Here is a 15,902-nt window from a genome sequence, read left to right as displayed (position 1 = left end):
CTGTCTGTCTGTCTGTCTGTCTGTCTGTCTGTCTGTCTGTCTGTCTGTCTGTCTGTCTGTCTGTCTGTCTGTCTGTCTGTCTGTCTGTGTTTGGCTTAGAGTGTCTAATGCTTTTGATTATGGCATCCAATCCCAGGGGTGGGTTTATGCTTTCTATTTACATATTGTCCTTCAACATAGTCGTAGACCTTACGTCTGTTACTCTACGTCTCCAGTTGAACCAGCCGGCCGGGTCCAGTCTGCTGAAGCTGTCCGTCACTGATAAAGATTCCCCCAATAACGGCCCTCCTTTTGAGTTCCGCATTGTGTCTGGGAACGAGGGGAACGCTTTCTCTGTGGAACAGACCGGAGACCTACGGTCCAACCGTGTTCTAGGACCTGATGCTACCAGGGAGTTCACTCTGCAGGTCCAGGTGACAACTTTACATGCAGTTATTATGACCAAGTTTAGGTCAGAGTTATTCTCAGGAAAGAGATACCTAGTTTGATATCAACGCTCTGCGGGTCCAGGTGAGAACTCAAAATGTTGTTTAGTAAAAACACTCAATGATGTAAACCTGTAGGTCTTCATCTTCTTCGTCTTCTTCTTCTTCTACTTCTACTTCTTCTTCTTCTCCTTATTCTACTTCTTCTTCTTCTGCTTCCTCTTCTGCTTCTTCTTCGTCTTCTTCTGCTTCTGCTTCTTCTTCTGCTTCTTCTTCTGCTTCTTCTTCGTCTTCTTCTTTTTCTACTTCGTCTTCTTCTTCTTCTTCTTCTGCTTCTTCTACTTCGTCTTCTTCTTCTTCTTGTTCTTCTGCTTCTTCTACTTCGTCTTCTTCTTCTGCTTCTTCTTCTGCTTCTTCTTCGTCTTCTTCTGCTTCTTCTTCTTCTTCTTCTACCTCGTCTTCTTCTTCTCCTTCTGCTTCTTCTTCTTCTTCTGCTTCTTCTGCTTCTTCTTCTTCTTCTTCTGCTTCTTCTTCTTCTTCTGCTTCTTCTTCTGCTTCTTCTTCTTCTGCTTCTTCTTCTTCGTCTTCTTCTTCTCTTCTTCTTCTGCTTCTTCTTCGTCTTCTTCTTCTTCTTCTTCTTCTTCTTCTTCTTCTTCTTCTTCTTCTTCTTCTTCTTCTTCTTCTTCGTCTTCTTCTTCTTCTTCTGCTTCTTCTTCTTCTTCTTCTTCTTCTTCTTCTTCTTCTTCTTCTTCTTCTTCTTCTTCTTCTTCTTCTTCTTCTTCTTCTTCTTCTTCTTCTTCTTCTCTGTCTCACTCCTCCAGGCCAGTGACAGCGGTAAGCCCCGTCTCTCCTCCTCTTGCTGGGTCTTCGTCAGGGTAGTCGGAGACAGCCAGTACAGACCCTCTGTCAACCCATTGGACATCTACATCGTCACGGCAACAGACTCCTATCCCGGCGGCCCGATCGGCCGGATATACGCCTCCGACCGCGATGTCACAGACGTGTTGTCCTTTACCCAGACGCCTTTGCAGCAGCGGAATCCATTCAAGATCAACAGGCAGGACGGCAGTGTAGTGGCCGTGGCTGGACTGGAGCCTGGCAGGTACACAGTAGTGGAGGCTGCTTAGGAGAGACCGGTTCAGTGTAGTGGCCGTGGCTGGACTGGAGCCTGGCAGGTACACAGTAGTGGAGGCTGCTTAGGAGAGACCGGTTCAGTGTAGTGGCTGGACTGGAGCCTGGGTACTGGACTGGAGCCTTCAGTGCTGGAGGTACACAGTAGTGGAGGCTGCTTAGGAGAGACCGGTTCAGTGTAGTGGCTGGACTGGAGCCTGGCAGGTACACAGTAGTGGAGGCTGCTTAGGAGAGAACGGTTCAGTGTAGTGGCTGGACTGGAGCCTGGCAGGTACACAGTAGTGGAGGCTGCTTAGGAGAGAACGGTTCATAATAATGGCCGGAACAGATGGAATGGCATCAAACACCAGGAAACCATGGAAACCATGGAAACCATGGAAACCATGTGTTTGATGTATTTGATTCCATTCCACTGGTTCTGATTCAGTCATTACCACAAGCCTGTTCTCCCAATTATGGTGCCACCAGCCTCCTGTGGTACACACACAGACACACACACACACACACACACACACAGATACACACTCTCTGAGCTGTTTGTCGGTCTCTCTCCCCAGGTATCAGTGTAACGCCACTGTGAGTGACGGTCGGTACTCTGTCCCAGTGGTCGTAACGGTCGTGGTTGAACAGGTGACTGAGGATCTCCTCCGTAGCGCCATCACCCTGAGGTTTTCCTCGCTGACCCCTGAAGACCTGCTGGGGCGTCATCTTAATAATATCAAGCAGGTTTGTGTGTCATCTTGAGATTCCCCTTCCTGACCCCTTGAACCAGCTGCTCAGAAACAGCAGGAAAAAGGGGAACTAAAGGGTTGCCGGATCTGACAATCTGCCCTTGAAACCTTGAGCAAGGCACTTCACACATAGAAACTTCCCCAGTGCTGACACCCTGTGTATCAATCAGGTAGGTGTGCTCATAGCATTTAGAAACTGCTCCAGGGGTTAGGTTTAGTATTTAGTACCAGTGGTTAGGTTTAGTACCAGGGGTTAGTACCAGGGTTTAGGGTTAGTACCAGGGATTAGTACCAGGGTTTAGGTTTAGTACCAGGGATTATGGTTAGTACCAGGGATTAGTACCACGGTTTAGTACCAGGGGCTAGGGTTAGTACCAGGGATTATGGTTAGTACCAGGGATTAGTACCAGGGTTTAGTACCAGGGGTTAGGTTTAGTACCAGGGGTTAGGGTTAGTACCAGGAGTTAGGGTTAATATCAGGGGTTAGGTTTAATACCAGGGGTTAGGGTTAGTACCAGGGGTTAGGGTTAATATCAGGGGTTAGTACCAGGGGTCAGGGTTAGTACCAGGGGTTAGGGTTAGTACCAGGGGTTAGGGTTAGTACCAGGGGTTAGGGTTAATATCAGGGGTTAGGTTTAATACCAGGGGTTAGGGTTAGTACCAGGGGTTAGGGTTAGTACCAGGGTTTAGGGTTAGTACCAGGGGTTAGGGTTAGTACCAGGGGTTAGGGTTAGTACCAGGGGTTAGGGTTAGTACCAGGGGTTAGGTTTAGAACCAGGGGATAGGGTTAATATCAGGGGTTAGTACCAGGGGTTAGGGTTAATATCAGGGGTTAGTACCAGGGGTTAGGGTTAATATCAGGGGTTAGTACCAGGGGTTAGGTTTAGAACCAGGGGATAGGGTTAATATCAGGGGTTAGTACCAGGGGTTAGGGTTAATATCAGGGGTTAGTACCAGGGGTTAGGTTTAGAACCAGGGGATAGGGTTAATATCAGGGGATAGGGTTAATATCAGGGGTTAGGGTTAGTACCAGGGGTTAGGGTTAATATCAGGGGTTAGTACCAGGGGTTAGGGTTAATATCAGGGGTTGGTACCAGGGGTTAGGGTTAATATCAGGGGTTAGTACCAGGGGTTAGGGTTAATATCAGGGGTTAGGGTTAATATCAGGGGTTAGTACCAGGGGTTAGGGTTAATATCAGGGGTTAGTACCAGGGGTTAGGTTTAGAACCAGGGGATAGGGTTAATATCAGGGGATAGGGTTAATATCAGGGGATAGGGTTAATATCAGGGGATAGGGTTTATATCAGGGGTTAGGGTTAATATAAGGGGTTAGGGTTAGGATTGTTTCTCCAACCTCTCCTGGTTTGTGTTCTGTATCTGTTTTCTGTCCTGGAAGGGAAGAGAAAAACTACTTAGAAAATTATTATAATTATTACTAACTTTGTTGTTTCGTTAATGACATTGTATGTTTGACTAATAAAGTTTTTTTCACTAATAAAGTTTTTTTCACTAATAAAGTTTATGACTAATACAGTTTTTATCTTTTAAAAAAGAGGCTGCGTGGCGTAGTCGGCTGGGGTTCGTCGTCACTTGAGCAACAACAGGACCCTCTGCACATTCTCGGTGTGCAGCCGATGTCAGAGGGCATCGACCTACTCCTGGCCATGGAGAGACCAGAGGGGGAAGGAGAGGGTGGAGGCTACCTAACCTCACAGGAGCTGATCCTCAGGATGGTGGAGGCGGGGTGGAGAGGGGAAGGGAGAGGACAGGGAGGGGAGTCGGCTACAGGAGGCCAGAGAGGGCAGCTCCAGGGTGTCCTGGCCGGGGCGGAGGTGCTGGCACCAGCCTGCTCGGGGGAGCTCGACTGCGGGGACAGAGTGTGCGAGCAGGCCCTGGTGGTGGAGGGTGGAGCGATGGTCACCTACAGCACCCCGACAGTCAGCTTCATCAGCCCACGATACAGCCGCATGGAGACATGCACCTGCCCAGGTCAGTACACACACAGCCTATTTTCATCATTAGATCATTTCAGCTATATCTTTCTAACCCCCACTCTGTCCTTTCTCGTCCCTCTATTATGTCTCTCTTTACCCCCCCCCTCCTACTAGGTACCTGTCCCAACCCCGTAGAGGAGCAGTGTGAGGGACAATCCTGTCCTATAGACATGCAGTGTGTTCGTTCCAGCCCCACAGCGCCCTCTGTCTGCCAGTGTCTGACTGACAGGATGGACCAGTGTGCAGGTGATAATATTGTTTATATGAAGGGATTGGAAGGAGGAAGCCCTCCCCTACCCTCCTATAGGTTAACTCCAACCCTGTTCCTGGAGAGAGACCCTCCTATAGGTTAACTCCAACCCTGTTCCTGGAGAGAGACCCTCCTGTAGGTTTTAAATCCAACCCTGTTCCTGGAGAGAGACCCTCCTGGAGAGAGACCCTCCTGTAGGTTTTAATTCCAACCCTGTTCCTGGAGAGAGACCCTCCTGTAGGTTTTAACTCCAACCCTGTGCCTGGAGAGAAACCCTCCTGTAGGTTTTAACTCCAACCCTGTTCCTGGAGAGAGACCCTCCTGTAGGTTTTAACTCCAACCCTGTTCCTGGAGAGATTGAGGTTTTAACTCCAACCCTGTTCCTGGAGACCCTCCTGAGGTTTTAACTCCAACCCTGTTCCTGGAGAGAGACCCTCCTGGAGGTTTTAAAACCCTGTTCCTGGAGAGAATCCTCCTGTAGGTTTTCAACTCCAACCCTGTTCCTGGAGAAAGATCCTCCTGTAGGTTTTAACTCCAACCCTGTTCCTGGAGAACCTCCTGTAGGTTTTAACTCCAACCCTGTTGCTGGAGAGAGACCCTCCTGGAGTTTTTAACTCCAACCCTGTTCCTGGAGAGGACCTCCTGTAGGTTTTAACTTGGTTCCTGGAGAGAGATCCTCCTGTAGGTTTTAACTCCAACCCTGTTCCTGGAGAGAGACCCTCCTGTAGGTTTTAACTCCAACCCTGTTCCTGGAGAGAGACCCTCCTGGAGAGAGACCCTCCTGGAGAGAGACCCTCCTGTAGGTTTTAACTCCAACCCTGTTCCTGGAGACATTGAGGTCGATGCGAAAGAATTCAGACCCTTTGACTTTTTCCACATTTTGTTACGTTACAGACGTATTCTAAAATGTATTAAATAATAAAATGTGCTCATCATACCCTATAATGAAATATGAAGAAAAAAATACAAATGTATTCAAATTAAAAACAGCAATGTGACTCAGAACCTGGATTTGGCTTTATGTAGCAAAATTTGATATTGTGTTTTTTACATTGGATAAAAGTGGAGACTCAGAGGTACAAAATGGTATCTTGTTTTGTTTTGGTATCTAGTGAAGAGCTCTTCTTTGTCTCCACCCATTCAGCATCGTTCACACCCTCTTAAGCCTTTAGCCCCGCCCATTCACACCCTCTTAAGCCTTTAGCCTCGCCCATTCAGCATCGTTCACACCCTCTTAAGCCTTTAGCCTCGCCCATTCAGCATCGTTCACACCCTCTTAAGTCTTTAGCCCCGCCCATCTCGTTTCGCTCTCAGAGCGTTCAGAGCACACAGTTGACTCCCTAGCCCCACCCATCTCGTTTCCCTCTCAGAGCGTTCAGAGCACACAGTTGACTCCCTAGCCCCGCCCATCTCGTTTCCCTCTCAGAGCGTTCAGAGCACACAGTTGACTCCCTAGCCCCGCCCATCTCGTTTCCCTCTCAGAGCGTTCAGAGCACACAGTTGACTCCCTAGCCCCGCCCATCTCGTTTCCCTCTCAGAGCGTTCAGAGCACACAGTTGACTCCCTAGCCCCGCCCATCTCGTTTCCCTCTCAGAGCGTTCAGAGCACACAGTTGACTCCCTAGCCCCGCCCATCTCGTTTCCCTCTCAGAGCGTTCAGAGCACACAGTTGACTCCCTAGCCCCGCCCATCTCGTTTCCCTCTCAGAGCGTTCAGAGCACACAGTTGACTCCCTAGCCCCGCCCATCTCGTTTCCCTCTCAGAGCGTTCAGAGCACACAGTTGACTCCCTAGCCCCGCCCATCTCGTTTCCCTCTCAGAGCGTTCAGAGCACACAGTTGACTCCCTAGCCCCGCCCATCTCGTTTCCCTCTCAGAGCGTTCAGAGCACACAGTTGACTCCCTAGCCCCGCCCATCTCGTTTCCCTCTCAGAGCGTTCAGAGCACACAGTTGACTCCCTAGCCCCGCCCATCTCGTTTCCCTCTCAGAGCGTTCAGAGCACACAGTTGACTCCCTAGCCCCGCCCATCTCGTTTCCCTCTCAGAGCGTTCAGAGCACACAGTTGACTCCCTAGCCCCGCCCATCTCGTTTCCCTCTCAGAGCGTTCAGAGCACACAGTTGACTCCCTAGCCCCGCCCATCTCGTTTCCCTCTCAGAGCGTTCAGAGCACACAGTTGACTCCCTAGCCCCGCCCATCTCGTTTCCCTCTCAGAGCGTTCAGAGCACACAGTTGACTCCCTAGCCCCGACCATCTCGTTTCCCTCTCAGAGCGTTCAGAGCACACAGTTGAGTCCCTAGCCCCGCCCATCTCGTTTCCCTCTCAGAGCGTTCAGAGCACACAGTTGACTCCCTAGCTCCGCCCATCTCGTTTCCCTCTCAGAGCGTTCAGAGCACACAGTTGACTCCCTAGCCCCGCCCATCTCGTTTCCCTCTCAGAGCGTTCAGAGCACACAGTTGACTCCCTAGCCCCGCCCATCTCGTTTCCCTCTCAGAGCGTTCAGAGCACACAGTTGACTCCCTAGCCCCGCCCATCTCGTTTCCCTCTCAGAGCGTTCAGAGCACACAGTTGACTCCCTAGCCCCGCCCATCTCGTTTCCCTCTCAGAGCGTTCAGAGCACACAGTTGATACTCTGGATGATGATTTGTTTACCTCTGGATGATGATTTGTTTACCTCTGGATAACATGAAAACAGCCTAACCAGCTCTGTAGGCAACAATTTCATTACGCCTTTTTGCTGACGTTTACTGACAGCGGCCATATTCAACGGGTGTTGTGCACTTTACCTTGAGATATGAACCTCCCTAGGTAAACAATGACCCTAGCTGCATAAACAATGACCCTAGCTGCGTAAACAATGACCCTAGCTGCGTAAACAATGACCCTAGCTGCGTAAACAATGACCCTAGCTGCGTAAACAATGACCCTAGCTAGGTAAACAATGACCCTAGCTGCATAAACAATGACCCTAGCTGCGTAAACAATGACCCTAGCTAGGTAAACAATGACCCTAGCTGCGTAAACAATGACCCTAGCTGCGTAAACAATGACCCTAGCTGCGTAAACAATGACCCTAGCTGCGTAAACAATGACCCTAGCTGCGTAAACAATGACCCTAGCTGCGTAAACAATGACCCTAGCTAGGTAAACAATGACCCTAGCTGCGTAAACAATGACCCTAGCTGCGTAAACAATGACCCTAGCCAGGTAAACAATGACCCTAGCTGCGTAAACAATGACCCTAGCCAGGTAAACAATGACCCTAGCTGCGTAAACAATGACCCTAGCCAGGTAAACAATGACCCTAGCCAGGTAAACAATGACCCTAGCTGCGTAAACAATGACCCTAGCTGCGTAAACAATGACCCTAGCCAGGTAAACAATGACCCTAGCTGCGTAAACAATGACCCTAGCCAGGTAAACAATGACCCTAGCCAGGTAAACAATGACCCTAGCTGCGTAAACAATGACCCTAGCTGCGTAAACAATGACCCTAGCTGCGTAAACAATGACCCTAGCTGCGTAAACAATGACCCTAGCTGCGTAAACAATGACCCTAGCTGCGTAAACAATGACCCTAGCTAGGTAAACAATGACCCTAGCTGCGTAAACAATGACCCTAGCTGCGTAAACAATGACCCTAGCCAGGTAAACAATGACCCTAGCTGCGTAAACAATGACTCTAGCCAGGTAAACAATGACCCTAGCTGCGTAAACAATGACCCTAGCCAGGTAAACAATGACCCTAGCTGCGTAAACAATGACCCTAGCCAGGTAAACAATGACCCTAGCTGCATAAACAATGACCCTAGCTGCGTAAACAATGACCCTAGCCAGGTAAACAATGACCCTAGCTGCGTAAACAATGACCCTAGCCAGGTAAACAATGACCCTAGCCAGGTAAACAATGACCCTAGCTGCGTAAACAATGACCCTAGCTGCGTAAACAATGACCCTAGCCAGGTAAACAATGACCCTAGCCAGGTAAACAATGACCCTAGCCAGGTAAACAATGACCCTAGCCAGGTAAACAATGACCCTAGCTGCGTAAACAATGACCCTAGCTGTGTAAACAATGACCCTAGCTGCGTAAACAATGACCCTAGCTAGGTAAACAATGACCCTAGCTAGGTAAACAATGACCCTAGCTAGGTCAACAATGAACCTAGCTGCGTAAACAATGACCCTAGCTAGGTAAACAATGACCCTAGCTAGGTAAACAATGACCCTAGCTAGGTAAACAATGACCCTAGCTGCGTAAACAATGACCCTAGCTAGGTAAACAATGACCCTAGCTAGGTAAACAATGACCCTAGCTAGGTAAACAATGACCCTAGCTAGGTAAACAATGACCCTAGCTGCGTAAACAATGACCCTAGCTAGGTAAACAATGACCCTAGCTAGGTAAACAATGACCCTAGCTAGGTAAACAATGACCCTAGCTAGGTAAACAATGACCCTAGCTAGGTAAACAATGACCCTAGCTGCGTAAACAATGACCCTAGCTAGGTAAACAATGACCCTAGCTAGGTAAACAATGACCCTAGTTAGGTAAACAATGACCCTAGCTGCGTAAACAATGACCCTAGCTAGGTAAACAATGACCCTAGCTAAGTAAACAATGACCCTAGCTAGGTAAACAATGACCCTAGCTAGGTAAACAACGTGTAAGATCACACACGTCACCTAACATTACCTAACGAGCCAGCCAGCTAATGTTAGCTAGTTAAACAATAATGCACATAGTGCCAAATCATGTCGTTACTACCCTGCATGAATCTGCTGAGAGCTAACCAACCAGATTCAATGTTAGCTAGCTAACATTAGGCTCAAACTAGCAAAACAAACGGTTCTGGGATATGAATAATAAAGTCTTACACATAACGTTAGCTAGGGAGCCAGCCAGCTAACGCTAGCTAGCTAACAGTACACTTTAGCTAGGGAGCCAGCCAGCTAACGCTAGCTAGCTAACAGTACACTTTAGCTTGAAATGAAACCACTTTCTGTCAAAATTAGAAACGTGTAATACATGAAAATGTAGCAAGCTAGACTATCTTACCCAAATACATCATCATGCATGATGTACGCGTCTCCTGGTCACGGATGCCATGCCACGTTTGCGCTTAGTTTGCAGATGTAATCCGGAGCCAGGTGTTTTCTCCATCTCTTTAGCTATCACACTCTTGTTCCACTGATTTCAAAACTCGATCCTCGGTTTCTGTCTTTTTTCTGCGGCTTAAACCGACAAGGTTCGTAATTTAACAATAATATTCATATTCACAGATGGTATAAAAGTGTGTTATTAAGTTCACATGAAAGTTCACATGTTGTCTTTATTTACATACACCTTTGCCAAATACATTTAAACTCCGTTTTTCACAATTCCTGACATTTCACTTTAGTAAAAATTCCCTGTTTTAGGTCAGTCTCTCTCTCCCTCTCAATTCAATTCAAAGGACTTTATTGGCATGGGAAACATGTTAACATTGCCAAAGCAAGTGAGGTAGATAATATACAAAAGTGAAATAAACAATAAAAAATTAACAGTAAACATTATATATACAGAAGTTTCAAAACAATAAAGACATTACAAATGTCATATATATATATATAGTGTTGTAACAATGTACAAATGGTTAAAGTACACAAGGGAAAATAAATAAGCATAAATAAGATTGTATTTACAATGGTCTCGTGGCAACAGGTCACAAATCTTGCTGCTGTGATGGCACACTGTGGAATTTCACCCAGTAGATATGGGAGTTTATCAAAATTGGATTTGTTTTCAAATTCTTTGTGGATCTGTGTAATCTGAGGGAAATATGTCTCTCTAATATGGTCATATATTTGGCAGGAGGTTAGGAAGTGCAGCTCAGTTTCCACCTCATTTTGTGGGCAGTGAGCACATAGCCTGTCTTCTCTTGAGAGCCATGTCTGCCTACGGCGGCCTTTCTCAATAGCAAGGCAATGCTCACTAAGTCTGTACATCGTCAAAGCTTTCCTTAAGTTTGGGTCAGTCACAGTGGTCAGGTATTCTGCCACTGTGGACTCTCTGTTCAGGGCCAAATAACATTCTAGTTTTTTATTTTTTATTGTTTCCAATGTGTCAAGTAATTATCTTTTAGTTTTCTCATGATTTGGTTGCCAAGAGTGTGCAAAGAATCTCAAATGTAAAATATATTTTGATTTGTTTAACACTTCTTTGATTACTACATGATTCCATATGTGTTATTTCATAGTTTTGATGTCTTCACTATTATTCTACAATTGTTCAAATAGTAAAAATAAAGAAAAACCCATGAATGAGTAGGTGTGTCCAAACATTTGACTGGTACTGTTTATGTAGAAGAGGGTGGGGCTTAAGCTGCATCCCTGTCTCACCCATGTGGGAAGAAATGTGTGTTTTTTGCCAATTTTAACCGCACACTTGTTGTTTGTCTACATGGATTTAATAATGTTGTATGTTTTTCCCCCAACACCACTTTCATCAATTTGTATAGCGGACACTCACTTTATATTGAGTCAACAGCTTTTTTGAAATCAACAAGAAGAAGACTTTGCCTTTTGTTTTGGTTGGTTTGTTTGTCAATTAGGGTGTGCAGGGTGAATACGTGGTCTGTCGTACGGTAATTTGGTTAAAAGCCAATTTGACATTTGCTCAGTACATTGTGTTCACTGAGGAAATGTATGAGTTTGTGGTTAATGGGTTGCTGTTGACACATATCCCACGGTAGTTATTGGGGTCAAATCTCTCTCTCTCTCTCTCTCTCTCTCTCTCTCTCTCTCTCTCTCTCTCTCTCTCTCTCTCTCTCTTCTTTCTCTCTCTCTCTCTCTCTCTCTCTCTCTCTCTCTCCTTCTTTCTCTCTCTCTCTATCTCTCTCTCTTTTCTTTTCTCTATTTTCTCTCTCTCTCCTTCTTTCTCTCTCTCTCTCTCTCCTTCTTTCTCTCTCTCTCTATCTCTCTCTCTTTTCTTTTCTCTCTTTTCTCTCTCTCTCCTTCTCTCTCTCTCTCTCTCTCCCTCTCTCACTCTCTCTCCATCTTTCTTTCTCTCTATCTATCTCTCTCTCTCTGTCTCTCTGTGTAGGCCAGACATCTCTGAGTTTCTCAGGTAACAGCTATATAAAGTACAGGGTGAAAGAAGGAGGCCAGGGAGGAGGAGGAGAGATGAGACTGGGTCTAAACATCAGAACATTACAGAGTAGAGGAGTCATCATGTACACACGGGCCAACCCCTGCACCATGCTGAAGGTACACACACACACACACGGGCCAACCCCTGCACCATGCTGAAGGTACACACACACACACACGGGCCAACCCCTGCACCATGCTGAAGGTACACACACACACAACCCCTGCACCATGCTGAAGGTACACACACACACACACGCACGCACGCACACACAGACACACAGAGAGACGCACACACACAGAGAGACGCACACACACACAGAGACGCACACACACACACGCACACAGACACACACACGCACACACATACACACACACAGAAACGCACACACGCATGCACACAGACACTCGCACGCACACACACACACACAAAGACGCACGCATAGACACACACGTACACACACGCACACAGAAACGCATGCACACACACACACACACTCAGAAACGTACACACACACACACACACACACACACACACACAGACACCCTCCTCTAATGTAATCTCCCCTCCAGATCGAAAGTGGTCGTCTGTGGTTCCAGCTGGACTGTGACAACACGCTGGGCATCATGGGTATCTCCGGCAGACCAATCAACGATGGGCGCTGGCATGCCGTGACGTTAGAACTCACCAGCAACTATACCCTCCTCTCATTGGACGACAGCTATGTGGAACGCCGTAGGGCCGCCGGAGCGCCTGTCCGACTCTGGCCCCTCGCTCCCGATCCGTCCTTCTTCTTCGGTGCCCAAGTCAGACCTCCAACTTCCAATCCCGGGGAGAGGGGACCGGGTCCCGGGGAGAGGGGAATGAGGGGTCCGCCCCAGGCCGAGGATGGGTTTCAGGGGTGTCTGAGGTCGCTGGTGCTGAATAGTAACGAGCTACCTCTCCAGAACAAGAGGAGTCGCTATGCAGAGATAGCTGGCCTTAGTGAGGTGAAGCTAGGCTGTGTACTCTACCCTGACCCCTGTGTGACCCAGCCCTGTTTCAATGGAGGAACCTGTAAACAACTGCCCTCTGGTGGTGAGGACTGTGTGTGTGTGTGTGTGTGTGTGTGTGTGTGTGTGTGTGTGTGTGTGTGTGTGTGTGTGTGTGTGTGTGTGTGTGTGTGTGTGTGTGTGTGTGTGTGTGTGTGTGTGTGTGTGTGTGTGTGTGTGTCATTGTGTTTTCGGCTCTACTGTTTCTTTCTGACAGCTGATCCTGTCTCTCCCCTGTCAGGTTTCAGGTGTGTTGATCCTGTGTGTGTTTCAGTGTGTTGATCCTGTCTCTCCCCTGTCAGGTTGTGTTTGATCCTGTCTCTCCCCTGTCAGGTTTCAGGTATCTGTTTCTTTTTCTGACAGCTACACTTCTTATATGATCCTGTCTCTACCCTGTCTCTCCCCTGTCAGGTTTCAGGTGTAGTTGATCCTGTCTCTCCCCTGTCAGGTTTCAGGTGTAGTTGATTCTGTCTCTCCCCTGTCAGGTTTCAGGTGTAGTTGATCCTGTCTCTCCCCTGTCAGGTTTCAGGTGTCGTTGATCCTGTCTCTCCCCTGTCAGGTTTCAGGTGTAGTTGATCCTGTCTCTCCCCTGTCTCTCCCCTGTCAGGTTTCAGGTGTAGTTGATCCTGTCTCTCCCCTGTCAGGTTTCAGGTGTAGTTGATCCTGTCTCTCCCCTGTCTCTCCCCTGTCAGGTTTCAGGTGTAGTTGATCCTGTCTCTCCCCTGTCTCTCCCCTGTCAGGTTTCAGGTGTAGTTGATCCTGTCTCTACCCTGTCAGGTTTCAGGTGTAGTTGCAGTATGAGGTACACTGGAGGTCGCTGTGAGGAGGAGCTGACTTCGTGTCTACCAAACCCCTGTCAGAACGGAGCAGACTGTACAGCTGGAGACACAGCCTTCGTCTGTGGTTGTCCCCGGGGTCTCGCTGGAGTCATGTAAGTACACACACACACACACACACACACACACACACACACACACACACACACACACACACACACACACACACACACACACACACACACACACACACACACACACACACACACAGTCACCACTAGAGATGCAGTGCCTTAGACCGCTGCGCCACTCAGAAGTTAAACACAATCACCACTAGATAGAAGCAGAGAGTAAACCATTTACAGTACACCAGAACACTGTTGTCTGACTGCCTGAAGTCTGTTTTTACTGTAAAACTCACTCTACCTGAAGTATGTTATTACTGTAAAACTAACTCTACCTGAAGTCTGTTATTACTGTAAAACTAACTCTACCTGAAGTTTGTTTTTACTGTAAAACTAACTCTACCTGAAGTCTGTTTTTACTGTAAAACTAACTCTACCTGAAGTTTGTTTTTACTGTAAAACTAACTCTACCTGAAGTCTGTTATTACTGTAAAACTAACTCTATCTGAAGTGTGTTTTACTGTAAAACTAACTCTACATGAAGTCTGTTTTTACTGTAAAACTAACTCTACCTGAAGTCTGTTATTACTGTAAAACTAACTCTACCTGAAGTCTGTTATTACTGTAAAACTAACTCTATCTGAAGTGTGTTATTACTGTAAAACTAACTCTACCTGAAGTCTGTTATTACTGTAAAACTCTCTCTTCTCTCTCTTCACTCCTACCCTCTTCTTCCTGCTCTCTTCCTCTACCTCTCTATCTCTCTCCCTAACTACATATCTCTCCTCCTCTACCTCTCTCTCTCTCTCTCTCTCTCCCTAACTACATATCTCTCCTCCTCTACCTCTCTCTCTCTCTCTAACTACATATCTCTCCTCCTCTACCTCTCTCTCTCTCTCTCTCTCTAACTACATATCTCTCCTCCTCTACCTCTCTCTCTCTCTAACTACATATCTCTCCTCCTCTACCTCTCTCTCTCTCTCTATTCACTCCTACCCTCTTCTTCCTCTCCTTCCTCTACCTCTCTGTCTCTCTCTCTAACTACATATCTCTCCTCCTCTACCTCTCTCTCTCTCTCTCCCTAACTACATATCTCTCCTCCTCTACCTCTCTCCCTAACTATTTCTCTCTCTCTCCTCTCTCTCCCTCCTCTCCTTCTTTTCTCCTCCTCTTCCTTTATCTCTCCTCCTGCTCTTCTCTCCTCCTAACTACATCCTCCTCCTCTACCTCCTCCCCTCCTAACCTTTCTATCTCTCTCTTCCTATCTCTCCTCCCTTCTTCCTCCTCCTCTTTCTCTCCTCCCCATCCTCTCTAACTCTATTTCCCCCTCTTCCTCTCTCTCTCTCTCTCTCTCTCCCTCCTTCTCTCCTCCTCCTCTCTCTCTCTTCCTCTCTACCTTTCTCTCCTATCTCTCCTCCTCTCCAGATGTGATGAGGATGTGAACCTCCTCTACCTATCTATCTCTCTCACCCCTAACTACATATCTGTTCCTCCTCTACCTCTCTCTCTTCTGTGGAGAGAGGAGCTCTCTCTCTCCCTAACCCTGACCTCCTCCTCTACCTATCTATCTCTCTCTCTCCCTAACTACATATCTCTCCTCCTCTACCTCTCTCTCTCTCTCCCTAACTACGTATCTCTCCTCCTCTACCTCTCTCTCCCACAACACGTATCTCTCCTCCACTACCTCTCTCTCCCTAACACACGTATCACTCCTCAGACCTACTCTACCAGTCAACTACATATTTGGACCACCTCTCATTCAAGGGTTTTCTTTATTTGTACAATTTTCCTCTACATTGTAACTACATATTAGTCCTCCTCAAAACTCTCTCCCTAACTATTTATCTCTCCTCCTCCTCTTCCCCAAATCCTCTCCTTTTATTTTGAGATTCTTCAAATTTCCTCCTCCTGCTCTTCCTCTCCTCCTCCTCCTCCTCCTCCACCAAGTCCTCCCCTCCTCTACCTTTCTACCTCTCTCTTCCTATCTCTCCTCTTCTTCCTCCTCCCTTTCCTCCTCCTCCCCATCCTCCTCTCCTCTTTTCCCCATGCTTCCGTCATCCTCTCAGGAAGGAAGGAGATCCTCCTCCTCTCCTCTTCCTCTCTACCTTTCTCTACCTATCTCTCCTCCTCTCCAGATGTGATGAGGATGTGAAGATGCTGGAGGAACCAGTGTGACAACAGGATCTATATCCACACCTTTGGGGCGTACTATTGTAACTGTTCCTATGGTTACGAGGGCCAGTTCTGTGGAGAAGGAAGAAGACCCTGACCTACAAAACCACCATAAAAAAGCCAGACTACGGTTTGCACA

At 47.4% G+C, this 15,902-nt stretch overlaps 1 protein-coding gene across 1 annotated transcript in view; it reads left to right on the top strand.

Annotated features, from left to right (window-relative positions):
- LOC124006919 (protocadherin Fat 3-like) overlaps positions 1-15,766 on the top strand; it is a 272,695-nt gene extending 256,929 nt beyond the window's left edge. The window contains exons 57-65 of the mRNA XM_046317109.1: positions 216-413; positions 1,247-1,527; positions 2,114-2,282; positions 3,841-4,276; positions 4,396-4,527; positions 11,612-11,775; positions 12,232-12,736; positions 13,468-13,621; positions 15,727-15,766. Of these exons, the coding sequence (XP_046173065.1) occupies positions 216-413; positions 1,247-1,527; positions 2,114-2,282; positions 3,841-4,276; positions 4,396-4,527; positions 11,612-11,775; positions 12,232-12,736; positions 13,468-13,621; positions 15,727-15,766 (2,079 nt within the window). The remainder of the gene's footprint in view (positions 1-215; positions 414-1,246; positions 1,528-2,113; positions 2,283-3,840; positions 4,277-4,395; positions 4,528-11,611; positions 11,776-12,231; positions 12,737-13,467; positions 13,622-15,726) is intronic.
- The last annotated feature ends 136 nt before the right edge of the window (positions 15,767-15,902 follow it).

The sequence above is a fragment of the Oncorhynchus gorbuscha genome, linkage group LG20, assembly GCF_021184085.1.
Source record: "Oncorhynchus gorbuscha isolate QuinsamMale2020 ecotype Even-year linkage group LG20, OgorEven_v1.0, whole genome shotgun sequence".
NCBI classification, from domain to species: Eukaryota; Metazoa; Chordata; class Actinopteri; order Salmoniformes; family Salmonidae; genus Oncorhynchus; species Oncorhynchus gorbuscha.
Note: the sequence above shows the minus strand (reverse complement) of the source record. Positions and strands in the feature narration are given on the sequence as shown.